This window comes from Excalfactoria chinensis, chromosome 6 (genome assembly GCF_039878825.1).
Source record: "Excalfactoria chinensis isolate bCotChi1 chromosome 6, bCotChi1.hap2, whole genome shotgun sequence".
Lineage (NCBI taxonomy): Eukaryota > Metazoa > Chordata > Aves > Galliformes > Phasianidae > Excalfactoria > Excalfactoria chinensis.
The window spans coordinates 12359931-12387726 of record NC_092830.1 but is presented as its reverse complement, the minus strand read 5'-3'; the positions used below and the strand labels follow the sequence as shown (position 1 = coordinate 12387726).

Here is a 27796-nt window from a genome sequence, read left to right as displayed (position 1 = left end):
TCTTTCCATCAAAATATCTGGAAACAAAACACTACATTTTTTCTGCTGCTAAATACAAACACTTTCTTTGCTAACTTCCACTCAAATCTCACTTTGAATGGAACAATGGCTTTACACATATTTCAAATGCAGCCCATGATTTCTGTGTTGATAACAAGATAAAGATCTAGTAGTCCCACCTGTTTGACTTCTGATTTCCTCTTAGCTCCAGTAAGAACAGGGGGAAAACTCTCTGTGAAAAGAAAGAGGATGTGAGGATGCTTCTGGATTACTCATTGAAAAAAAGTCTGAGGCTTGATTCTTGTTACCAGTCTCTCCAGTGGAAACATTGAGTGATTCCAACAAAAACAGTGGAGCTCCAACAGTACAGAAGAGACAATCAAGGTGGAGGTTATGGAATACGCTGTTCTGTTGTTGTTGTTTGTTATAGAATACATCTCATGTTCTGCTCTGTGAGCTTTTTGAAGGTTCACACAGCAGCCAGGTTAGGTAAGAAAGTAGAGCAGAAGTTCAGATTATGAACTTTGATTGCTCATGGTTGATTCAATATTTTTAATCAAGTTTGTAAAGGTTTCCTTCCATCAGAGAAAGTTCTTTTTGATTAATCAATAGAATTTGATATTTTCTCCATGGAGCACACAAAGCAGCATACTCCATTGCCAGTTATTTACAGGCAGCTTCACAGCACACAATAGAACAATTATTTCCTAAGTAGAAGAACTGTGATCAGAAACATTAATAAACCACTTAATAGTGTAGCATCCTTTTCTTCCATTAGAAAGGAACAACAAGGAAATATCAAGCCATTTTTCATATAATCTGAATAATTTCAAAATGATACATTCAGGGAAACAGACTTGTCCTAAATGCCCTTCTTCACGTTTACATCTGGAGCAGCTGCAGTAGCAGCTCTGTTGGGCTTGATTTTATTCAGTGTTGCAGGATCAACATAAAATCTGGGCTGAAAATTAAAGGGAGTAAATGTACCCCTGACAGTCAAGAGAATGAATTTGGTCCAAGAGTATTTCTGGCCAGAACTCACTTTCAAAAGCAGCTTTGTCATTTGTGCCTGGCCTAGTCCCAATAAGTGCTATTATGATTTGTTACATTTTCTATAGAACCAGGAGACCATTTATTAGCCCCACGGTATTGTATCGAGCTTCAATTATGTAATAGTCATTATTCTGCTGAATATCCAAAGCTTTGTAAGAAAGTTTTCACTCTGGAAAGAAATGTACAAGATTCTCAAATGATTTTGAGGAAGATCAAACTCCCTCTTCTTTTGCTAGTTGAAAGAGGAAAGGTCCCTTCTTGATATAAATCATGAATAATTTGAATAGACTTTTTTTCTAAAGAAAAACTCCTTTTTCTTTGAAAGCCATTGATAGCTTGGGATTCAAGTGAAAGAGAATAAAAGAAGAAATAATGGCTTCTTCCTAGAAGAGAACGCAATAGGTATGCCTCCAAATTAGTGAGATTTTAATTTAATTATAACAGAGGCATGCGTGCATATGTGAGTAATTTGAGTACTTATAAAGTGAGGAATGAGGGTCTCTCCCATCTCAAACCCAGGTGAGGAGGGGGGCAGGTCCTCAGCCAACGCCAGCCCTTCTGGGGCCACCTCGATGGAGGTTCCACAGCCAACATAAGTCACAGATGTGCCCTTCAGTCCTGTTTGCTCGTTTAGCTGCCCACTGAGCTTCTACAATGCAAACTTCTGATACGTAATCAAATTCCAAAGGCCTTCCGTTTCCAGTCGGTATGAGCTATCCTCATCTTGCTGACTACCACAAAATAATAGTTACCAGGCATCATCTTCTGTCATCCCTCAGTGTTTGTTTAAAAAATAAACAACTTAAAACATTGACTTTCAAAAGCACTGACATCAAAATAAAGCTGGATCACCTCCAAGCAACTGCCCCCTTCACAAACCGTTTATCTGATGAAGGCTCCAGCTTACAGTTCTCCAAGGAAGACTTGTTCATGTGTGAATGCTCCCTGCTCTCAGCTGACAGCCGGACACCGTGATCCTGTAACAACCAAACACCAGGTACAGTCAGTCCAGGTGCTCCCTCTGATTTTTTTTTCAGCTAATAACTAACACGGCACACACAGCTCACACACGACTTATACACACAACAGCTGCCCTGCCTCAGAGTAGCAAAACCAATTATTCCCTGGTTTTCTCAGGAAATGGAAGGGAAACGTTCTCAAGACTGACAGATTTCTGAAATGTTCTTTCTTGAACGTATGCTCAGTTTAGCTGGTATTTTAGTGAAATGACTGTAGCTTTATACCAGCTGAAGGGAAAGAAGAAAGTAAATCAACAAGCTTTCTTTCAGACAGGCTTCAATATCTCAAAAATTCACAGCTAACAGAAATTTACTACCAAGGTTGCATTCCTATTACAAAAACAACCATTTCAAACACCACTGTACGACATGACGTGACTACAGCCACCGCATAGCAATGGCTCCAAGTATGTTTACTCCTCTGAGAGAGCAACCAAGAATAAAGCAGGTAGTAACACAGTTTGGCTACAACCACATTATCCCCTGGATATTTTTGCAGTATGAGTTATAAATGGATCAGACACATTAGCATTTCATTCACTAATTTCAATCCAAGTAGTATGCGTGTCATTTTTCATAAGGAAAGAGAAGTTTCATATCTGTTTTATCCAAAAATAAGGAAAAAAAGTGGGGGAAAAAAAAAAAAAAGAAAAGAAAAGAAAAAAAAAAGAGAGAGAGAGAATTGGAGTAAAAGGCATTTTTTCAAGTTGCACATTTATTGGATCAGAGAAAATAAGGCATCGAGCCAGGATCTAATCTTGTCTGCCACTATGTAAACGATGAGTAAGTCTGCTCGGGTCAACAGAGCAACAGCAGAGTCACATGAGTCACAGCACACTTCTCTTTGAAAAGATTTCTCCATGGCTAAATATACTATTGCAATTGCTTCAAGAAAAACTCTGCGTCAAAGTCTAATAAATGCTGGCAGTGATGTTGAGCTCTGAGCAGTCATATAGCCAAGAAGATGAACAAGAATTAACAAGTGGACTTAAAAACCTACTGAACGAAATGGAAGTTTTTCTGCCTGAGAACTGAAGTATCGGGACTTTGGAAATGAAAATCATGACCTAATTCTTCCAGTACCTACACTAATTCACCTTTCACAGGGATCTGAAGGAAAAAAAAAAAAGTAGAAAGGGAAAGAATTTTTTTCAGGATTCAAGTGCAGAAAATACACTGAAATCACTAGACCAAGTTTATATATGTTACAGTTCAGCTACGCAACAACATGGAGTTTGTTCCATGATCATTTTAAGCAGCCTGTCCCTAATAAAAACCTTGCTCCTCCCAGGAACAAGTGTTAAACGAGCCTCTCCATTCTGCTACCCGTGAGCAGGAACAGCCAAACCAAGAGAAACCAATCCAGCACACCACCCCGTCTGTGATCCAGCAAAACGGTAATTCTAATGAATACCTCCTTTATCTCCATCTGATAGACACAGTGCTGAATCTGGAAAAATGAGAGCTCACTAAACCATAAAAGAGATGCCCTTTGGTCTTTTCTTTTTCTTCAATGAGATCATAATTTAGTACTATTACAATTATAGTTTTAGGTAACCAAAATTACTTATCAAATGTGGGTTTGCATTTCCTATCAACAACGTACTGAATTAGAACTGAGTTATGAATTTCTCTTCTACCTAGCCTTTTCTTTGGGAGCCTGATTAAATGCGTATTATTTCTTCTTAAGTGGTTTTACAGGTCGTTTATCTTAGATTTATGAGTATCAACCTACTTTAGGAGGTATTAGATAGCTTTAACGTTTGACACGTATTCTCTAAATCATTTACAGCGCTCTCCATTTGCACTAGCTGATCAGTAATCTTCTCAATATTAGGTTTTATTGACAGTGCACCATAGAGAGTTCTTATTATATGATAATGATTTAAGATAGGTGTAAGACAACGAACTAATAAATTCAAAAGCTTATTTTTGATTGTTGACAGAGAGCTGAGGAGTAATGTGCATCCATCTAAATCACAATGTTTCTCAATAATGTAAAACACATACACGTTTAACCCGATAGGAGCACAGCACAAGGATTCGCAAACAGATCCACATTCCTGCTTTGAGACCGATGGCCTCATGCTCAAAGTGCTGTATTTACACAGAGAAATCCCCCTGTGGATGTGAGAGTTCACCGCCATGTGGAAGCACCCGTGCCTGTCCCAAACAGTGAGGGTGCAGGCAGCAATGCAGTGGAGATGAGCAAAGGCTCAGTCCGGTTCTGTGGTTCCTGGGCACTGGGCTATGCCTCCCAGCACCCAGCCCACAGCATGCTGCTGATGTCCAAGCCCAAGCATGCCCCTGTTACACTTGAGTCATGCCAAGGTAAATATGCCCATTGAGATCAAGAAGCATTCTGCCAGAGTAAGAAGTTAAGCCTGGAGATTAAGGTTTTGAAAAATTAGTCCCATTCTTTATGTTTGAGAGACATTATCCAAAAGGTGTTACATGCGACAAAGACATATCTTCATATTGCCCTCTACACAATCATTTCACAGCAATATTGGTACTGACAGCAACTGAATTCAATTGGATAATTAATTCAACTACCTCCACAGAATATCAGCCCCTGTATCAGCACTCACAAAAAATTGGGGTAGTAGAAAAAAAAAAAGCAGGAATATTTGATGGCAAATGAGTATCACTCTGCAGAACTAAAGTCTTGTCTGCAGTCCTGTATTCCAAAGGTAGATCTTTGAAATGTAGTCAAGAAATGTCACCAAGTCCTGCTTTTACAGTACATCACTGCAAATGACTTCTGGGGCACTGGAGCTGCCTGAACTGGCAATTTGTTAAATTGAAATGTGACGTCTCAAATAAGAAAAAAAGAAAAAAAAAGAAAGAAAGAAAAAAAGAAAAAAAGGTGGAATGATCTCAAAGCAAAAAATAACACAAAAACTGAGCCCTGCTTTTAAACAGAAAGTGAAAAATTGTGCTAGTGTCAAAATTGTCACATGGCAATTACACATGACTGTGAATGTGATGTAAGGAAGTATGGTACAGCTTGCTTTGCATTACCTTGCTCATTCAGGAAACAAACCCCAAATCCTTACTCAGACGAAAGACTTGGCAGACATGCTCAGCTGCTTACAAATGATTTAGGAGCAGTGAACACCAAGAACTCAGCTCCAATCAAAATAAAAGACACAGCTCAACGCAGCACAGTAAGCATCACTTTCGTGTTGATTTGGTAAAACTAAGCACAGATTTACTGATAGAAGGGAAGAGGGGAAAAAAACAACATCAAAAAGACCTCCTCAAATCCCAGTGCAGTAGGGACAGCTCTGGCCTTGAGATAAGGCAATGTCCCAGACCTCCTATTTAATAACACCTTAGCTACTAACCTACTGTGAAACAGCAGAAACATCACAAGCTCTACTTCTCTTACCAACAGAGCTAGGAGCATTCTGCAAGGCAATATCTACATTTTTGTCTGCTTGTTTCATGCACTCAGTCCCTAAATCAGCAAAATTTAGCAATCTTCAATATCTCTCAGTGATGAGTGAAATTTCTTTTACTACTGTGAAGGAGGGAGGAGGTCAATAAGGCTTGGGAAAATTTGCTAGTATGATCTGTAATGTGAATTTGGCAGAAAAGAAATTGAGAACATTTTTTTGGAAAACAATCAAAGGGCAAAATTTTCCCCTTGGAGCTGCATGGTAATTCATGACTTATATGCTCCGAGGGAACTTGCGACTTTGATGATTAGGGTAGCAACATATCCCGGGACTGCCTGACAGACCAAACACAGTGGTTTTTCCTCTCTCTGTATTTCTCTGTTCAGGTAGGGCCACGTGTGTCTATTCACACACAGATAAAGATTGAATGATGCATCTCTGCTCAGGAAGATTATAATCTGGGTTAGGTATGGCACATGAAGATATGTAAAAAGTACCAGGGCCAATGGCAGAAATTTAGGCTCAGCCTAGCAGAGAGCGATGCACACTTACTCTTACCTGGATCTTGGCTGCTCCTTGGGTACATGAAGCATCAGCAACTTTGTGGCTCACTTCCCTCACCACCTGCACACAGACAAGTGACAGATAAGACTGAGGAGCTGGACAGCCTTTGGGACAAGTAATCTCAAGCATCCTGAGTCCAGTAAGGCTCATGTTACTCAATACAAACATTAAATTATGGAACCTGCTGCTATGGAATAGTATGGCGGCCAGGAGTACTACTGGGTTCACAAAAAGACTAGGCAGATGAGTGGAGAAAATGTCACTTGATTCAAACCACATTTTGTACTGGATGCATGCTTTGGCTCCACAAGTTCCTGAAGCACTGATCAATAGAAGGCAATGACAGGGTCCCTCACTCTGAGGATGCCCCATTCCCATAGCCTTCCCTAAGCATCTTTCCTAAACAATGACAAAATAAGGAGCCTGTGAGATTCGGATCCCGCTCTCTCCAAACATGACAATTCTTAAACTATGATGAGTGCAATCATAAAAACAGACTGTTTAGACGTGAAAATTGCTTTGGCTGGAGTTTGAAAGCTCAAATTTTAAGAAAAAGTTGTATGATACTTGTTCAGAAAGGGACAGAATAGAGTTCAATTACAAATTTGTTTTTTTCACAGACTAACCTCAGTGGAGGGCACAAAATCTCGAGGCCTTCTTTGCAGTCACTGCAGGTACTGGCTTATCCAGAGGATCCTTCAAAGCACTTCTCACCCTGGATCATCATCTGCACCAACGTCCCCCATCGACACAACTCCAATAGCCTTTTCTTTTCCATGAGCAGAGAAGTACTAAACTCATTTAAGGAGAATGACTTCAATGGACAATGGTCCATACGGCTTCCCCCGTAGCCTCTATGTTCTTCCAGAACACAGGTCTCTCTACTCTCCCCCATCCCACCTTGCCAGGGCACTTACAGCAACTGACCCTGCCCTTTTTGCACCAGCACATCTAGCCAACACTACAAGTGCAGAACTCTGTGCAACCAGAAAGCTCATACTTAATGCTGTCTGCTGTGTCAGTGACAGTGCAGGCTTTAAAGCAGCAGGCTAACGCTAATTGTACTGTGTAAAAAGCCAAGCTGTTTTCACCCTGCAAATATTTTATATTCTGTTCCTTCTGCAGTATTACTAATTCCAATTTCTGCTTAATGCTCTGCATTTGAATGGGACTCCCAATTATATGAGTCACTGCAACTATCCTTTGATTCTTTCTTTTTCTTTCTTTTTTTTTTCTCTCGTCGTGAACATGTAATCTGAATCCCTAACTGCTGGGGATTGAAGCTTGCTCTGCACACTTGAAGCGCCATGACAAAGTGGGTTGAAATGTTACATACAGTTCTGAGTTGCTTGTGGCAAGCACTGCTGCCTGAGTGTTTTGTCATTGCTGTCACTTCCTTGGAAACTGTGGCAGAGAGGTGGAGGTGATCTCACCTTCAGCACAACCCCTCCCTACACCAGCAGGCCAGAGAATGATGTGGTACCACATTGTGGCAGGGGCAGCTATAATACCATCCTAAAATGAGGGGAGAGGGTGAATTGCCCAGTTACGTGCAGTATCTTTCAGATAGCACATCACACTGATTAGTGCTAATGAGAGTATAAACACCCCCTTCAAACACCATTACACCTACACGCATTAGCTGTGATTTCTTTATGAGTCTTAGTACACATGTAAGCCATGCTGATACTTACCTGTCATATCCACACTGCCATAAACAGCAGCTATCAGAGGAGGAGAAGGTACAGTCCGCATTCACATCCTTTCTTTTGAGCAGCTCCTTCTACACACTTCTGAACTTTCTGGATGACAGTCTGGGATGAAACCTACACTATGGAGGCTCCATACAGTAGAAGTAGCATCAGACATCACACTCTTTCGCAATGGCTTGTGCAAATTTCAACAGAATGAGAGTGATACCACAGGAATGGCACTGGCACAGGTTGCCCAGAGAAGCTATGGATGCCCCATCACTGGAGCTGTTAAGGTCAGGCTGGATGGGGCTCTGGGCAGCCTGGGTAGAAACCAACCCATGGCAGTGGGTTGGATCTAAATAAGCTTTTAAGGACCCTTCCAACCCAAGCCATTCTGTGATTCTATGAATTCCTCATTGGGAGGGTCCAAGTACCTTATAGGATTAAGAGGCAGAAATAGGAACTGAGAAAGGTTAGAATATATCACTGAGGGAAATGAAACAAAACAAAGCCAACAAACAACGAGGAAAAAAAAGAAAAACACAACAAAACAAAACAAAAGCCAAAAAAGCCACACAATGTTAGTGTATAATACAAAGAAGTTTTGTGTTACGCAGTTTGAATTGAAAACCAAATCCCTCAATGAAAATAATACACTACTCACTGAATAAATCCTTTCAAATAAGTACAATGCCCACACCTGCATAAATGCATTTTGGTGGTTAACTGAATCATGTGCTTAAAAGTCTGATCTAAATGGACAAATGCTGACTCTGCACACATTTTGTGGTCATGTTGGCAGTGCAGGTTATTGAAGAAAATGTCTTTTTCTCACTTGTGAAAAGCTGAATTTACAGCCTACGCACAATGCTTTTCTGGGAAAGCAAATTTTCTAGGAATGTCAGTTACAATTTTAGGAAGGAAAACAATGTGGTAATTTTAAAATTCAAATTAGGTATTGGTGCAGAGAAAGAGAAGAAAAGCTGGAGAGCTGAGTTGTGGCAAAATACCGTGGAACAGGTGAAAAAAACACGTTTTCTCTTTTAGCCTCCTTTCACATCTCTTTTCACACCAGCCTCTTCTTTGAATAATGGCTTTCCATCTTTTCAAAACTTCCATCCTCTGCCAGTGTAAAGCAGGGAAGTACTGCTGGAACAGCTTATCTTTTACTAAAAGATAATTACTGGTTGTTCACTATCTCATTACAAGATCCTTGCAGAGACCACAATTTTACCATGCAGATGCTAAAAATCATCAATATTATACCTCACGTAGGAAAAAACTATAGTGTTTCTTCTACCCACTTTCCCACTAATTTGGCAGATATGGTAAAGTGTAACACACCTTTTCTACAAAGTCTGCCTGATTTAATTTAAAGGCTTTGCAGGGTGGGAACCAGTTAAGAACTGCGTTAGGTATATATATATTGTAAAGAATGCTGTCACATCAACAGTGCAACAAAAATTGCAGATTATTATGCCAAAGCCTCAATTTTTGGTAGGTCCCAGAAATGACAGTATACTTATTTTTAGAGACGACTATAGCAGTAACTCAACATGACACGGGAGACTTTAAAAACAGCAAGTCTGATTTAAACCAATGGAAAAGCCAGGAATACAGAGTGGAGACTGTACTTAATGCACCATATTGCATCTGAACATTTTGTTCCTACCCATCTATCCAAAGCATGACGTTTTGCATTTCATATTAACATTCTGAAGATAGGAAAGGATTCTTCAAACCGATGTTCATATGCCGTGTCACAGCACGTACTCTGACTGCTGAGAGAGCTGTTATGTCCACCCTCTAATCATGTCCCCACCTTTACCTTCGTCTTCCAACCATCCCTCCTCCTATTCCCCAAAAAAGCCCTGGGGCTGTTTGTATTGGTAGCACTATTTCAGCAGGAAGAGCACTACAAATATCATTAGCTCAGCAGGAAGAGAGTTACAAATACAGTTTGTGGGATTTGAACTCCACTTTGGATTTCTGCAGTACGTCAGCTGTTATGCATATGTACTAAGAGTGAATGCTAACAAATCATTGCAGTAATACTTGATGTTTATATACAAATGCTCATCTTCAAAGCACTTCAAAATTTCCCAGTTCTACAAAATCTGGGAGAGGGAGGAAGAGATGCCGGCAAGAGCCTTTCTTTAGTGTTGATCTTAACACGATCATCGTTAGTCCCTTTATGCTTCACCATATAGAAAGAATTTTGCAGTCTGCAAATTTGACTGAAGTGCTAAATTGCCAACAACATTTTCAGCAAAAACTTACAAAAATAATTAATTCCCTTTCCATACAGATGGCACTTTCCAGGAACTCTGTTCTTACCTTTGAATTCAAAACCAGGGAAACCTGTGATATGAGCATAATGTCCCGGGAAATTAACTTACATAGCAAAAGAAAGGACATCTTGATTTCAGAAAATTACATATATACATATATTGCAGAGCAATAAAGGAACATAGAACATAATAACGAATTTTAGATATTTATAAAGATTTTTATAGGGTAAATCAGTAATTCCTCATGAATTACTTCAGTGTTCCAGGGGGAAGTGAGCTTTTGTAGCTGGAAGGAAGCCTGTATTAACGTGCTGGCCAGTGGCGGATAGGAAAATGAAGAAAACTTGAAGCTCATTGTTACCAAGCCCGCTTCTGATCACACAGCAATAGAAGGATTTTCCTCAACGTATGAGACCAAGCACAATATTCTGCCCGCTGAACATTTCAAACGATTGCTTTACAAGAGCTCAGCGCCCACATCTGACATGTCCTCTACAAACTATTTCCAGGCTATTGGCACCCAAATGCAGCCAGCGGGTACTGCCCTGAGCGCTGGAGCTCCTTCTGGCGAACAACGTGTAGGCAATGCCCCCTCCTGGCTGTGCAGGGCAGGCAGCAGCAAACAAGGCCTCCAGGTACGCTATTTGAGGGGTGGTTTGTTTTTTTGCCTGGGATGGATCAGGCTTGCAAGCCTTTTTCATTATCACCCTAAAACTGGGCATGAAGTGGAACAAAACCTAAGGTTTGATTTAATGAGAAACAAAAATAAAATTGTAAATAATGTAACATTCTATTTCTCAAATATTCCATTAGACACGTGGGCCAGCCTTCCCATGTGAAAGCATGATTTGCATTCAGCATGCTTTCTGGGGCACGGGGTTTTGTAACATAACATTTTTATAGAGTCTATGATTTTGAAACATAGACATTAAAGCAGTTCTACTTATATCATTTACGCTACAGTGAGACTGCTCTTGTGTTTAAAGCATTTCTGTGTCTGAGAAGGTATGGAAGCATGTTAGCATACGGAGGGGTGGGAAATGCATTCTCAGATGAAAGGTTACATGCATTCCAGAAAACATTCCAAGAAAATCAAAAGGCAGTCTTTGTGGGACAAATGTAAAAGTGCCAGCTCCTCTTTTATGCAACTTTACTTTGGTGCAAGTAACAAAAAATAATGAAATACTAAATGAGTTTGAAAGCTTAGGAAGTAATTTAAAATGAAATGAAAAATACTGCTGATGAATAACTATAGTGGAAAGTGTTTAGTTACATGTCAATTAAATTCTCTCCTTTTTGTATCTGCAATACCTCAAATAATGTTTTCTCTGTGTGTATTCTCCTTCTAGCAAAGTATCCTGAAAAAGCAGAAACTGTTAAATATTTCACAACTGGAAGAAAGAAAGAAAATGGAACCAGTGAAATATATATTTTTTTTCTTTTAAATTAAGACTTCCCTTCAGAAATAAACTGAAATTCAACATGCTTGAATCATATGTCCTTCTGTTTACAGCCTCCCACTTAAGTCTAAGCTAAACAACAACACTGGCAGAACAGAGTAAATTTGAGGAACTGAAACAAACTATTTCTAGATAACAGTTAAGTGAAGCATTTTCCTGTGCACCAAAGTGATGATGTTTGGCGCATCACTCACCAAACCTCCGTTTCCGAAAAAAACATCACCTTTCTCAATTGGCTAGTTAAGATCTTTTAATTTTTCTGTCCTCAAAGTTTAAGCCTCTTGCATTTGCTGCCTTTCTCTTAAGTCTGCCTGTAAAGAAAATCAGAAGAAAAAAAAAAAGTGATTATGCTGGAGCTATCTTTGGCTGCACATTGTCTCTGTGGTTTTGAAACAGTGCGGTGCAGTAAGGCAGACATTATCCTACCCACCCTCGTGTTCTACAGACATAACAGTGTTTCAGCCTGTACTTACGTGATAACACTTTATCATACATTACTATGTGCCACCCCAAAGTATGGTATGTGTGCCATGCACAGGAAGCGATCTGGGACAGCCTTTTCTCATACACCCATGTCTTGAGAGATAGCCTAATTTGCCTGTATTCTCAGACAGCCTTTACCAATAAACACCAAATCAGAAAAATTGCTTTGGGATTTGGTTGTTTCCACTGTTTTCCTTTGCTGCAGATGTTTGTTCTCTAGTGTAATACATTTTATTGAAACTGCTAGAATTAGAAAGCATTACTGAAAATGAACAATAAAAAACACATTCCGGTGCTGTTGCTTGTTTTTCTTAATTACAAACACAATTATGAATGTGTATCATATTCTGGAAGTCCAGACTGCTGTAGATCCTGAGTGCTTAATTTGCAATGCTATATCTGTGGGGGAAGGTAGAAAGGTTCTAAGACATTTTAGGGTTAAAGTGACAAAGTGTAGCCGTCCTTGATTTGATAGCATTTAGAAATGTGGGATCACTAGAAAAAAGACCACAAGTATCGGAGTTTTATGGGGAATTTATGAGTATTTTTCAGTATCAGCATACATCACTGCAAAGAGACAAGAGAAATGGGAGTGAAATGAGATAGTCCTTCCAAGAATTGTGGAAGTTGTTGACACAACTGGAAATGGCTCAGAGGTCCTTCAAAGGCTCCAGAGAATCTGATCCTGAGTCTAGAGATACATTCCCAGTGTGTTTCATATGATTTTGATATAGTAAATGGATTTGTCCCAGAAAAGCTTGCAGTAACTTGCCACGCTAGGAATGTTTTGACTTGCATGTCCTGGAAATCTCTGCTATTACTTTTTAATGCATTTATCTAATTTCCGCAGGTTTTGTAAAGAAGAAAAGCTCTTAGCAGAGATGTTAATGAAATCTAGGTCAGGTGAAAATCACACGTTTTGTTTGTTCTTAGGACAAGAATAATACAACATTAGCTAGGTTCCCTGTCATTTATAGACACACTGAAGGTGAATGTGAAATCAAGCAGGTAGATCTAATGACGGTATCATTGTTCTTACTGATATTCCCGGTTCATATATAATCCATATAAATCCATGTAAGCACTATTTCCAGATAATATTATATTTTTAATACATTTCTGCCCAGCCTACAGTGTTCATTGTGCTCTATCTAAAACTGTAACAACATATGAAGTTTAAAATCTTTAATGTCACTTGGTAGCTGAAATAAACACGTATAACATTTCCATGGTCTGCCACATTCTAGTTGGTTTACTTTCAGTAATTTCATATGCTGGAGGGAGCAGTTTACAAAATAACAATGGTCTACTCTGCTGGCTTTCCAGAAGTTTCAATTTACAGGCCTCCATAAGAAAAGCAGGTTACCCTACCACAATTTAAACCCACTGACAATAGCTTACTTGCCTTTCATGAACCTAAAAAAGTAAGTCACAGACTCCTCAGAGTCTGCAAACCACATACTGGAACCTGACCCATTCCATTAAGACAGTTCTTCAACACTCACGCACCAACCAACTGAGGTCTAGAATGGCAGGAGTGTGTTATTTTTATACAGATTGCTGGATGTGTAACACAGATGCATCTAACCACTTACATATTAAGTACATATTGCATATGCTCCATCTCAGCAGCTGATCCTGAACTCTGGAAAAGGAATTTTATCATTGACATCTCCCAGAGCAGGATTTGGCCCATGTTTCTTAACACATGGTGATGCTGAATATATATGTTGTTATATTACTGAATATTTTTTATCTTATCACATGTAAGCTGACTAAACTAGGAGCTATTTATAGAGGCTAATTCACATTCTTATGGCATATGGATGTGCTTTTTGCCAGCTTTAGCATGAATACAGTTTATATTCATTAAAGCTGAGCTAGCTAATTACCATAGAATTAGCAAAAAGCTTTTTTAGCAATAGTACCTCAAGGTTGCCAATAATTTCATTTGGGATTTGGAAGGACGGTGGGCTCCTGATCTTCACAAGCGAAACCAGACACAGCACCTGCCCCGAAGGACTCTGCCTCTGGGCTGGGCTCTCCGAGGTGACCTTCTGGTTCAGATCCCTAGCAATAACCAACCATAAGAAATACATGAGTTAGAACATCCTCCCATTTTCTACAGGACCAGTGTCAGCTCAAAGACATGCAACAATATACAAAACCTGCTTTTGAGAACTTTACTGACAGCCAGCATCACTATTTCACTGCCCAGGCCAGGCAGATGCTGAGGTTATGAAGCTGCATAGGGTGAGAGCCCAGAGGTGCTGACTCAAATAAACGTGCTCCTCTGCTGACTTGTTAATGTAATAAAAAGCAATTTCATTCAAGCACTTATTTTAGAAGTGAATGCATTCTGGAGAAAATAGTACTGGGCACCAAAGGGAAGAAGCATGGTAGGAGATTCACAGAATAATAGCTGGGGGAAAAAAGAAAAAAGGGAACAAAACTCCGTACCTTAGGTTCCATATCTGTTGGTAATGCTAAGAGTGATGCATAGAAATCTGAAGATACACCTTCCTCAGGTGGAGCAGGGAAGGAGGTAACTGCAGGTGGGGCAAGTTCAACCATATACTGCCAGAATATATAAAAAATAAATAAACAAGTTTAGTTATTGCTTGGCAAATTGCAAAAATAATATCTTTTTTTGCGTGTGTGTTACTCTCCAGGTGCTAAGAACTGGAAAGCATACAAAAAATGATTATAGATCAACTTTAATTTCTAGCTGCATCTCAAGAGAACCTGTTTATAACACTTGGAAAGAACATATGATTTTCATAATTTCATAACACTACAGCTTCTTACTCATATGGATAATTACATTTAGAAAACACAGTGCTTTGGTAATTTGCAGTCTTCACAATGCAAATTTCACTTCTGAGCAGGGATCTTTTTGCTTTTTGGAATCAAAGACCCTCTGACCTTCAGAAAAAACCCTCCAGACATTCAGTGACAAGAGCGTGCTGCATAAAGTTGTAGTGACACTGCATCAAATATTTTAATATGTGACTATAATTTAAGAATCACTGACGGTCCAATTTTTGTTGCTAGATCAACTTGCTCCCATTTCTCTTTCCTGTGCTCACGGGAAAACCTCACTGGTATTCCGCTGGTGTGTGAACTGCAGCTCCAGGAATGCTTAGATAAGGAAAGGGCATTTTCTCTCCTGGAGTACCTGGATACAGTACTTGTCCTTCATCCTCATTCAGGCTCTCAAGTGATGCAGAATGCTGCCTCGAGTCCTCTAAAGGGCTGAGGTTTTGTGTTTCTGGTTTTTTGGTGGTTTGTTTTTTTTTGTGTTTTTTTTTTTTTTGGGGGGGGGGGGTTGTTGTTGTTGTTAATGTGTGACATGTCAATCAGGTTGACAGAAGGCAGTTTTCAATGACTAAGAAATAGTATACTAATGGTACGCTTTGGGCCTCTGCAAAGGGAAGTGCCCACTGAGAATACCAGGCAGATGTTCCAGTTCTGAGTCAGCTATTACAAAACAGGATTTTGCTTGCATGGTGCAAGTCAGCTGCATTAATTCACATCAGGGTAATTGCAGCTCCCATAAATTAAATTTCCTCATACCTCAGAAATCACAGCTAGATTGATGTTTGGCTCGTTTACAGTTACCTGCTATGGTTACACATGCTAAAAATATGAAAGATTCTGTAATTTCTATGGTAAAATAAAATTAAAAAAAAAAAAAAAGAATAGAAAAGAAAAGAAACAGTGACGACCTCATCAGATTAATTTATTGCCTTAAATACTTATTTCATAGTCCTAAAAGCATTTTAGAGGTGATGTTGGGACACTGCCATTATCTTCAAGATTCCCTGCCATGTATCAGCTAGCTCCAAAAAGGCACAGCTATCCCAGGTTTCTAAGAACCCAAAAGGAAGGAAGAACTTAAGTGATGAAAAAGACAAGATATTATGGAGACCAACAATCCTTTCCAGCAACACCTGTGACCCAAAATTTTACAGCACTCTGCTAGAGTCTAAATACTGACAGAGGAAATACAAAGTTTAGGTTTTCTCATCAAAATGGAAAAACCCTTTGCTGAATTGAATGCTGTTCTTTCTAGACTGAACCAGAAGCTTTGTTTTCAAATTCCAATGCTTTTTAAAAGCAGAGCTCTTTTGGTTTAGCAAGCATTGCAGTATTCTCTGATTTCTCACCCTGTATTTTCTCACACAAAAATATTTGCTAAATTGGATGAGAATTCACAAGTAGTTTCTGCTTCCTTATAACTACCTCTTTTGGTCATTTAGCTAACTGTTCGCCTCTGCTATTTTCTCTATTTAGATCCAATCATTTTCAATTTATTCACTTTAGTCTCAAAAAAAGAAAACAAAAAAGAAAAGAAGAAGTAGGTGAGGTTTTTAAAACCAATTCCTAGCTATTCAAATACATTCTTGTAGTATGGGCAGGATTTTCAGAGATACAGTTTTAGAACAATATTCTTACTTCAGTGCATCCCTTTAAAGAGAGCCATTCTTTACTCATCTGTTCCGTGTCTAATAATAACTCTTGGATCATTAAGAAATAACTAAATTACAGCAGAACTAGGCTCTTTAATGAGCCATAATAGTCGCAATATTCAGCCAAAAGTTTTTCAGAAGTCTCTGAAACTGCAATGCAGAATATGAAATATTCTGTTTAGTAATAAGTTTATGAGCAGTACTACATTTTACAGCCAAAATATAGTGACCTAAAAATGCCATTCCGCATTGTTCCTCCTATACATTGTGTCCTTAACAAGTCCAGGGGAAAATCTGAACAAATGAATTGCGGTGAGAGCCTGAAGCCAACCAACGTATTTAAATGAATCCTTCTGATGCAATACTTTCCTCTAAAAAATACAATTAAGTCTTTGTATTTCCTTTGAACAAAACCTCGTGTTTAATAGCACCAATGGCGCTGTAGTCAAATCCATTTAAAAACCAGGAAGGAGACACACTAAGTTTTACACAGTTAAAGCCAGCCTTTAAAAAAAAATGTTGCTAATTTTTGAAGTCTAGGTAAATCTGTGGCAAATTACTTCCACTGACCTACATTAAAAAATTCATACTCCATTTTTATAATTCCTGAAGATTTGTCATTATCTGAGCATTATTCACTGTGACAAAGATGTATTACTCAGAGTGTCCCTTTGAATCAATATAACTATTGAATTGTGAGAAACAGTTTGGCAAGATGATAACGCCTTCAGATTAATTGGCAATATTGTCAGGCACACTGCAGTCCAGCGGGTCCAAGAGAACTCAGGCAGAAAGAGACGGTGAAGCAGCGCACAAATGGAGGGGACACATCAGTGGCAGCTGCAGAGAAAGGGACGCTCTGAAAGGGATCAGAGGAGCAGGAGTTAAATGCAGTATCAGGTACACAGTACCTAACTCCTGGGTGCCAGAAGGCCCCTCAAACCAGGCCAACTAGCACAGGCTAGAGGCTGCTCCGGCCTCAGAGAGGTTCATGTAGGAAGCATCTCTCAGTGCTACCCTTACTTTCCCACTCAGTCCCACCTGAGGGCTGCAGCCTGATTTCAAACATGGCTCTGCACTTACACCCACATGCCGCCATACTTTCCCAGAATTCTTTCTAGGAAAAGTTTGCACTATAAAGGCCAAAGTAGCCAAGTGTTGTGCTGTGCAGTACATGAGCCTGCAGACTTTTCTCTTTGCTGAGAGCTAGCAAATTACCTTGTTACAAATGTAGGCAGAGCAACGAGTAAAATTGCATATAGGAACATTTCTAAAACAGGGTAATGGCAGGAAAGAAGATTGGTAAAGCATTCTAATAAATGAGTTCCACAGATGTGGTAGTTATTATAAAATTAGCTTTGCATAACTTACCAATATACCATTACATTTTCCCCCAGATGTTATCTGTTACTTGAATTAATTTTGCTTAAGTTACTATTATTGCAGATTTTATCCACGCTGTATTTTATTACTTAAGTTTCTGTGGCATAAAACAAGCCCTGGCTGATAGCATTACTTTTAATAATATATGTAAGAGGTTTCAGTATTATACAAATGGCTGCCGGGTATATCTTAATAGTCATAGCACAGAACATCTGCTCTCAAAATATTATGTAGATTAAAACCAGCTATTTACTTACACTCTAATTCAAGACATTGGAAAGGTTTGCAGTATTTATGCATGTGGCACGAAGGGAACCAATCTACTCAGGGAATAAATGTCAGAGTTTGAAAATTAGCAAAGCTGAGGTCAAGGTCAGTATGGATTTGCTAACATACTTGCTGAAAATTAGAATTTACAGTGTATGCTTATTTATTTCTTAAATGAGAAAAGAGATGGGGGTGGTGGCATATTTGCTTCTTTGATACAAGGCTTTTGTATCACAGAGACATTTTTAAACCACCTTTTCAGCTCGGTATAATCTGAAATTCCATACCCCTGTCCACAGAGACTTAACACAAATTCTCTGTAGCTAATCTTACCGAACATAAGAAAATAATTATTTATAAGGATTGGAAAAAATATTCCAAGTTCAGCACGGACCATTTCTAAAGCCTTTCAGAGTCCTTAGGTGGGATATGGATTTGATTTTCTTTGGATGACAGATGCATTTATAAATGTGTTTGTATGTTATTCTCCATATTCATATCATCTGGGTAGTTTCTGACTGGATGTCACAGGGCCTCACGCTTTCGGAGACCTGCACAGATTTCTCATATGTGATATTTGGTATGAAACAAAATATTTAATATAGAGTTGACATTACTTTGCCATTCATGCTAAGCATGCCCAGCTGCTTACCCACCAATCTTCTGAATTTCACTTGCTGGAATAAAAGGCATTTACAAGATATGGTTTGTTAGGTGCCTGTATTTCATGTGGTTAAATTTGAACAAATAACTAATGGTCAGAGAAGCACTGCTGTATCCTTATTCAAACCAAGTTTTTTCCCCTCTTCAGCCTTCCAACATATGCAAACACACTGAATCCAGTCTATCAGCCACCTAAGGCATCGCCCAACAGTGTTCTTACTGGCAAGGTTTCTGGGAGGCTGCTGACAGCTCTTCAAATACATTTTCTGTCCTGTTTTGTAACAATACTATGTACAAGATGCAAAGGACTGAGGGATGTTATGAGGCATGCAGTAACTTAATCCAGATACATGATCCATGCAGTGTGACTAAGGTGGCAGAACTGGCTTCTGAATGCCTTCACTGCACACATTTGTATTAATGTTTAAAGCTGCGTTAAGATTAAGGAGGGACTAAACTTGGCCTGTGAAGAATGTTCCTCAGTTGCCAATGATGTACATGGAAAGTCCGCGTGCATGTTCCTAGGCAGGAGTTTTCTAACCACTGCTCCTTAAGTGAAACAAAAGTTCAGCAAGTCAAAGGTATTCTTTATGCACTTTTTCCTGTATTTCATAGTTCAAGTTAATACATTTTAAAGACAGTTTTCCATATTTCTGAACTGAGATGTGAGTCAACTTTGCTGACAATACATCAGCAATTAATCTAGTTCAAAATAGCTATGTGAAGCAATTCGGTGCCTACATTGACAAAACAGGATCTACGCCTCCCCCCAGGAAGCTGTAAATCAGTCGGTGACATCTGGCCTCAAGGACATCAGAGCCATCTGAAATGTGGTAATTTATATTAATGAACATCAATATTAATTTTTAAATAAAAAGAATTTGCTGCTGCCATTATGTTTACATACGGAATATTATTTATAGCTTGTGTTCCTCCTTTTCTACATTTTGCCCATAAATAATTGTAAGGAAGCACACTGTCATAGTTATAAATATTTTTCCTCAGAGTCGAAGCTTTTACATATCCTCTTACTGTTTTCAGTAACTGTATGAGGGCAACAACCAGGATATTCTTGCTGCTCCAAGATCTGCTACCAACTGTAATGCTTGACTGAGTAGAAAAGGGTGCTTCTACAACAACAACCAAAGCCCCCCTCTCTCTAGAGACACCTTAATGCAGAATGCCCTTAATAACTACATTCTGTAAGAATATCCTCACGTCCCAGAAAAAGAAAAACAAACACACAAAAATCCTGATGTTACTGAGCTGGAGTCATACACTTCTGCTTTCACTAAGCTTCCAATTATTACTGCCAATTTGCAGATTATTTAGAAAGACAAAATAAGAGACAAAAAAACCTTAAATCCCCACTTGGCTTTCGCACTAAGGGCACATCACTAAATGATTCACCTTGGAATGGTCACTCTAAATTCAGATTGCATTTAACGTTGCCAAATCTCCTAGAGTCAAGGGATTACAAGAGAATCTCAACTTTCATTTAAAAATAAAGTTCGTGTCTAGCTTTTACGGTTGCAGAGGAAAGATGAAAAACATAAATCTTGAAAGCTCACAAACTAGACTGTAAGCAAAAGGAACCAAACAATTATTTTTAAGCAAGTCCCCTGATTTTTGGGAATCTTGCTCACCATTTTAAGTGCCTGAGGTTAAAAAAGCCTTTGAAAGCAGCACATACAGATTTTGAGAAAGTATGAAGGATTTTCTTTAGTCCCTGAAAGTACACCAGGACTCTTCAACAGTGCCAGACCCACCTTTCCACTTCAAGAGCACTCAACAAGGAAATTGCAGCCAGCTTCCATTTCCATTGTGGCTGTACTGCTTTATTCAGGGGAGACCTAAAGCCTTAATAAAATAATAATAATAATAATAATAATGATAATGATAATAATGATAATAATAATAATATATATATGTATGCATATCAAGAGCATTTTCCGCAGTAACCGCAATACAAATACTAGAAAAATAAATGTGGGGGCGAAGTTCTTGTTGGGTTTTGGTTTTTTTTTGTTTGTCAGCTTTGTAACTGTTCACACGTGAACACTTGAGAAAATGGTAAAAGTACATTCTTTTGAACGCAATGTACAACTAGCATACAGAGGGTGTATGGTGGCACACCACTTATTAGGCCAGAGATTCACATTTCCTTGTCACGCATCCCTTTTTCCAAATCATTTAATCAGGAAAGATCTGACTTGAATACTGAAAATGTAATAAAAATGTGAAAGCACATTTGGCCAGGTGCATTTTGATACCATGACTGTATATCTCCTTCTGGGAGGAGGTTTCATGCATTTTATAAAGACTTGCTGCAGTCTCATAATCAAAGAAAGCCTATTTGTGACAGAGTATGTGCCTTTGGCAACAAAGTGGGTTAGAGGAATTAAACGTTTAGAGAAATGGTATACCTTACACCCTCTCTAGGTTCTTTATCAACCCCCTTCATCAGCACTGAGAAGACTGCATCTCCTGAAGGAAAGTCAGAGACACTAAGATAGATTAAAAGCCTAATAATTGCTTAATACACCTGCCTTGAACTGCAGCAAGGGGAGCCTGTTACATCTCCCACTGGCAATACAGCAAAACTGGGCTCCTCCTCACTAAGGCACCACCGTTGGCCCAGAGCTGGGCAGTGTGTCAGTGTCCACTTTCCTACTGAATGGAGTGCTGTAGGAACTCAGCAGGAACCAACAGCACTGCAGCTTCAGCCCTAAGTGCCTGTGGCAAAAGTCAGGCAGCTGTTGGCCAAATCCTGGTCTGTTTTTTTCTGGTTGTTATTTCCTACATGCAGCACAATCTCACCAACTCTTACAGTTCCACTGTGCTTTTGGTCAGCCCTAAGAATGCCCCACAACACTGATGTAGATATGCCAGCCTCGAGCATGACTGCGTCTCTCTGACACACCTCCCATTGGAACTTCAAAAAACGTTAAAAGCAACAAAAAGGGTTCAGAAGTGATTGGGAGCTCCTGCTGAGAATGCCTGGCAGCAGCAGAATATTTTTCTGCTATTGATACAGCAAAGTGTAGTCATTGCCTCAAGTTGGACAGAGATCCGACCTCCTGCCTTTATCCACTGCTGTTCTGTACAGCCCTCTCTTCCTAACCATTCCTCTGCAAACAGCACTGGCTCCATAGAGGACGTGTTTGGGACAAGCCTCTCCCACGAGTGCCCCATGCTCTGCACCCTCACACCAAAGGACAAAGTCAGCTCTCCCTAACCTCCTCCCAGACACCAGGCACGCTGCTGTGAATAGGCTCCTCTGTATTGACTGACTCTGAGCTGATCATACAGAAAAAGCTGCTCTATCATCTAAAAGGTTGCATTAAAAAAATGTTACCTAAACAATATTGATTCCAAGCTAACAGTAAAAAAAAATTGCTTATATAATTTAAAAACTAGAATATAGATTTTTTTAAAAAATATGCTACATTAGAAAACTTTTTAGGACAAACAGTCACATCAAATGGAGAGGTTGTTTTGTTTATTATCAGATCTAAACCATGAAGTCTTCGCCTGAATGTGCAAGTTTCTGTTAAAACAACAATTTGTCCTGTGGACTGTAAATTCAATTACTGTTTTTATTGGAATCACATTTTGCTTTGGAAACAATCATGCAGAAAAAGAACTGGTAACTTAGACATCTTAAAAACATCTCAAAACAGGCAGGACTGTGAGAACAAATCAGTTATGGTAATTCTTCCACTGTGAACTGCAATGTTTTTCAAATCCATTTCCATATTTTTAATTAACACCTAGTTAAAAAAAAATCTTACTGTAGGTCATTTTAATCACAAATGGGAAAACAAATTTACTTTATCAGAAAATTGACTAGACAGTATTTTAAGGACTTATTTTTCATGTTTTTATCATCCAAATTAAGTTATTAACATACGTTTTCCAATTTGGGAGTGCAGAAGTAAGCCAATTTTTCTTTTGAATTTCAGGGTTAGGCAGCTTTCGGTTACCTCTGTGTGAAAGTAGCCTATTGTAACACCAGCATATTTCATCAGTACACACACAAAAACACATCAAAGCTATCAGTGTTACAACTGCATTTCTACATAACTTGAATCTGAAGTATTCTAGCCATAGTCTTATAGCCAAAACATATCATTACTTCCTTATACCATACTTAAATTTCATACTCCATTGTAAACAGTACATTCTCATAACTCTGTTCATACTGGATCTCAGCTTGAAAGTTGGGGTTAGTTTTAACTCTATCTTATACATAATACTGTCATTCATATTAACTGAAAACGCAGCTTTGAATATGGGCAGGGTTAGTCCAGTCAACACAAGAGTTAAACAGAGCTTTCATTTCAGCATAGCTTGGCTTGGTGGGTGATATGAAAACTATTACGTTTCCCCTTGGTTAGCTGCCAAAGCCAACCACACCTTGGATAATGTGAGGTTGTTTTTGAGTAGGTAGCATCTCCTTACAATCTATCTCCTCCCACTTTGACTTGGAAGGTTTCTGAGAAAAGGAGTCATTTCTGTTGGGGCATGAAATAGTTTCTAGTGAGAAAGCATATAAATCTCATTCTGCTTTGACTTGTTAGGAAGCTCATAGCAAATCATATAATCAAATGTAGACATTTCAACATTTGTTTAAGCAAAATAATTTCTCTCCAAAGAACAAAATGTACACCACTCACATAGCTCCTTATTCCTTATAAACTCTGATTTTACTTCATCTTCTAGAAAATTACCGCAAACAAAGGTAACAAGCCCAGTATAAATCTGAGATTTGCTCAAGGGGGATTTCCACAAGCATACAGAACTTTAACACAAGCCAGGATTGCATGGAAACATTTAGAACTTTGAATTAACACTGAACTGAAATTCTTGAGTCACTTACAGAGAATGTGACATTTAAATGTTTTTCAGCACTATTTGTTGACCTACATGGATTTCTAAGCAAATACAAGTCAAAGAATTTGTTACTGGCATACTTACACACTACCTAACATTCATATCATTCCAACTACCAAATACCAACATTTCTGTATCAGTTATATGTCAAACACTCTGAAAAGTTTAAGGTTCACCTAAGTAAGAGTGCTCCCTACAGTTATATAAGGGGAAAGAAGGTTCATTTACACCAATTACACTTTGCTTTAGTAATATCCTTAATTACACCAGTTTAACATTGTAAATGAGCTTGAATTTTCTTTCTTGTTAGCATTATCATGGTACTGGAAAAACTGCAAGAATTTCCAAGTGGGCCCATACATGAATATGAAGGGTACTGGGTTCTGCTACACTCTGTGTGTTTTTCCCTCCTCCCCTGTATTTACACTGTTCTGCAAGAATAGGTGCAAAAACTGTGATCGCAAAGTCTAAACACACCGGGCCTGAGTCAAGGATGATACATCTGTGATCGTCATATTTTAATGTGGAAAAGGAAATGATGCAATGATGTCAAAGGGATTTATTTATTTATTCATCCTAGCCACACCTTTTCCCTGTCAGCTTTCCTAAGTATCACAGCAGCACTGTAAGTACTCAAAGGCAACCAATGCCAAACAGCAGCACCTTCTCCTAAGAACATACAGCTCTATCCAGACAGTTGACACTGCCCACTCTGGAGGAGCCCTCTGTTGGTCTAACCTCAGAAGGAACATCAGAACACCATGTGCCTGGACTGCCAAGCACAAAAGTTGAAGAGGATGGAAAAATCACTAAAAGCTGGCAAAACCCGGCTGGCAGTAGAGACAAGGGGGTATATAGAGACATGGAACTAAACTGGTCCTGTGTAAGAGAGAAGCACTTAATGTGCAGAAACTTATTCAATGCACAGGGCAGAGGCAGAGTGGCCAAATGGATCCACTGTTACCACTCTGGGAGCAGAATCCAATGCCGAACATTCATTATTCCAGTTTCTAATTTCTTTTTGGCCCCATCTGCCATAAAGCAGCTGAAAGTCCAGCATGGCCTCCAACAGTGCCTGTTCTTACCTAACCAAGATTTTAACTACCTTTTCCAAAAGAATTCATAACCCAAAGATCACAACAAAGATAGCACTCTTGAAGGCTTCTGGACATGGTCCCTGTTCACTTCTTTATCTATGTCGGACTGCTTCCCTCTGGTAATCACTTGTTCCATCTTGGCAAAATGTCATGTATCCTATCTCCTCCTGCTATATGATTATTTTTATTTTTACATTTGGGAGAATGTAATGCAGCTCTCACCATTGCTCCCTGGTTAGTGATTTTATGTTGGCCAGAAATATTTACTTATGCACCATAATACTTTCAACAGCTGACACAATCCATCTTTGCGTGTATACATACTTATATGTCTGTAATTGCTAATTGTTGTTTGGAAGTTCGGAAGGGCTATGGGGAAAGAAAGAAAGAAAAAAAAAAAAAGCACAGAAAACATAATCACAACAAAATGGCCTTTCAAGCAGGAATCATTAACAGGACTTTAAGAAAAGAAACAAAACCAACAACAACAAAACCCCAACGCCCTACTTGCCCAACATAATAGACAAATTTCAGTGTAAGTCCTCTGATTCTGCACACTCTGTTTCCATATAAAGCACTGACTGGTCTAAGTGTTCTTTGCAGGTATTCATTAAATCATTCATACACCCTAATAAATCTTGCTGGATGCACAGCTCCATGTGGAAGAAATAAAGCTGATAGTAGATACTTTTAAAAAACTTGGCCCCAAAACCACAGACAGGTTCTTTTTATTTGATAACAACTAGTTTTGCAGAAATATTTGTCTAAACTGTAAATTAGTCTCAAAGCAACATCCATTTAAAGACTCCACAGGGTTCTTGTAACACAAGTGACAGCCAACAGCCAATTGAAACACTTCAAGTGGATTTTTTAAGCCTTAAAATTATTAAAATTGTTGATTTAAAATAATTATATTTCAACCCGTGTTTTACCAGTTCTCTCCCCACCTCCGCTGATTTTAATTTTCTCACTTGTCAGCATCTCCTGGCAGCGAGAAGAAGAAAGACCTCAAACCTTTGCTGATTGCTTTCCACACAATCTGATTTCTATAAATTAGAAGCTGCTGATGGGGAAGCAGACAGCAATACCCTTTGATCAAGATACACATCTTGATCTCTTTTATCATTATTTTTTTTTTAAACAATAATATTACAACAAAAAGAAATCACCATACAAGCTTTTCGATCAAAGTGTGTCACTGTCTGCTTCCCAGTCAACATACTGCCAGTGAATTGGCAAGGTGCCCAGGAAGAGCAGGCAGCAGCTGGTGGATTTGATTACCATCTGCATATCCACTGATGTACGACATATTATGTCTCCACCTAGTGGGCAACTGCACTTCACAGGAAATTCAAAAACGGGTTGGAGTCTACTTCCGTGGAGGACAGAAGAAGCTTTGCTGGAATCCCACCAGTAGAACTGGGCTCTAAGGCTGTGTCACATTGGAAATCATCTAGAACAGGAAAGGCACCAAACCTTTTGATTTCTGTGTTCTCCCAGCAAACTAACAAGTACTTCTTATGCTCCTCAGCAGCCCAGAAGACTTACTGAGCAAATTTTGAAAATGTGAAAGAGAGAAAAGTAAAAAGTTCATGAGAGCAAGGATGAAATTGACATCCAGAGCTCCATAAGTAAATAACAAGGAATGAGATAAAAATGCCAAGACAACATCTTTAAGAAGAACTAAACTACAGCATATTAAAGCATTACCTTGGCTCCTGGATAGCAAGACAGGCAAAATACTACATTAACTTTCTCATGCAGTTTCAGATATCACCCTCGACTTGCAAAACAGACTGAGTAGCAACAGGCAACAAAGGATAGGCAGATCTGCTTTTCAGAAAAGTGCCATTGAAATCGTCCTTGGGAGACAGATTTTGGAATCCATGTGATTGTTTAAATAAAGGTGAAACTGAGGCATAAGACAGTGCTGTGACAGCTCTCATCTGACAGACAGAGGACTTGAACAAGTAGTTATTAAAAGACTAATTCTACCACAGTCATTATACCAACCTCCCTTCCATCGATTACCATCCTTTTTGACAACAACAACTCAGCTAGCAGTCTACTGACTGGATGTATTTTATGCACAGCCACCTAGAGTGAAAACTGCATTCTAATGAAGAACCATCAGTAGAGCAAAATGAAATAAAAAACAACAAGATCATACTATTGATTTTTTCTTATTTTTTTTTCCCCATCCACATACAGACTAAACCTAAATTCCCTTAGCTGGAGAAATCTTTTGAGATAACTCTCCAACACGGCATGATTACCTTTCATTAAATGACTTCTCTGGGTGCATGATAGGTTCTAAAATAGCTCTTCTTTTTCTGAATATCTTTTAATAAAGTTGTTTTTTAAAGTGTGTTTTGATTTGACACACCTAAACTAGTTACAGTAAAGCATTTTCTGCTTTTATCATATACTTCGTTGCATTTGAAGCAAGTTTATTACTCTATAAATAATTCATTCAAAGGAAATTCAGTTTAACAGTGCCTAATAGACACAATCACTTAAGGTAGCATGCTGGCAAATTTCAGCTTTAAATCAGAAGCTGATCTGTCTTCATATTAAAAAACCCTGCAACTTATCAGAAAAACAAACATCATTTGTGCGAAACTCAGGCACGAGCGCTTAAAAATGAAGTCAATACACACCAACAACTTTTGTGCCAATTTATCACGTTGCTCATTTGTGATGGAAGAAGATGGGATTTGTTTCAATCTATTCTAATTCCCTTTATTTCAATAGAAACTACAAGAATTAGAAATGAATGTTGTTCCCTCCACAATTTGCTGTGATAGAAGCTTTATTTTTCAGGTCAGCACTCTCCATTTTTGATTGCTCAATGGGAGTGCAACAATGGCTAAAAAAAGAAGGCTCTGAAATACTAGGAAATAGAAACTGCTGACTACCTGGTGAAGGAATAATGATTTATAATATATGAATAGGGGCAATAATTGGATAGCAGGCTGTACTCAAAAAAGCCTTAATTCACAGATCTTGACATCACAAAGTCATAATCCATCGATCTAGAATCAGAATGA

At 38.8% G+C, this 27796-nt stretch overlaps 2 protein-coding genes across 5 annotated transcripts in view; both read right to left on the bottom strand.

The window, feature by feature from the left end:
• Positions 1–2008, bottom strand: part of ARID5B (AT-rich interaction domain 5B) — a 136281-nt gene extending 134273 nt beyond the window's left edge. For 2 of the 4 annotated variants that reach the window (XM_072340396.1, XM_072340400.1), the window contains exons 1-2: positions 1933–2008; positions 180–232 (exon numbers count right to left, since the gene is read on the bottom strand). The gene's annotated coding sequence lies outside the window, so the exon portion shown is untranslated. The remainder of the gene's footprint in view (positions 1–179; positions 233–1932) is intronic. The other 2 variants (XM_072340397.1, XM_072340398.1) reach the window with 2 other exon arrangements.
• Positions 2009–10160: 8152 nt separating this feature from the next.
• Positions 10161–27796, bottom strand: part of CABCOCO1 (ciliary associated calcium binding coiled-coil 1) — a 52458-nt gene continuing 34822 nt past the window's right edge. Inside the window, exons 6-8 of the mRNA XM_072340601.1 lie at positions 14429–14545; positions 13897–14038; positions 10161–11796 (exon numbers count right to left, since the gene is read on the bottom strand). Of these exons, the coding sequence (XP_072196702.1) occupies positions 13916–14038; positions 14429–14545 (240 nt within the window). The 3' untranslated portion in view covers positions 10161–11796; positions 13897–13915. The remainder of the gene's footprint in view (positions 11797–13896; positions 14039–14428; positions 14546–27796) is intronic.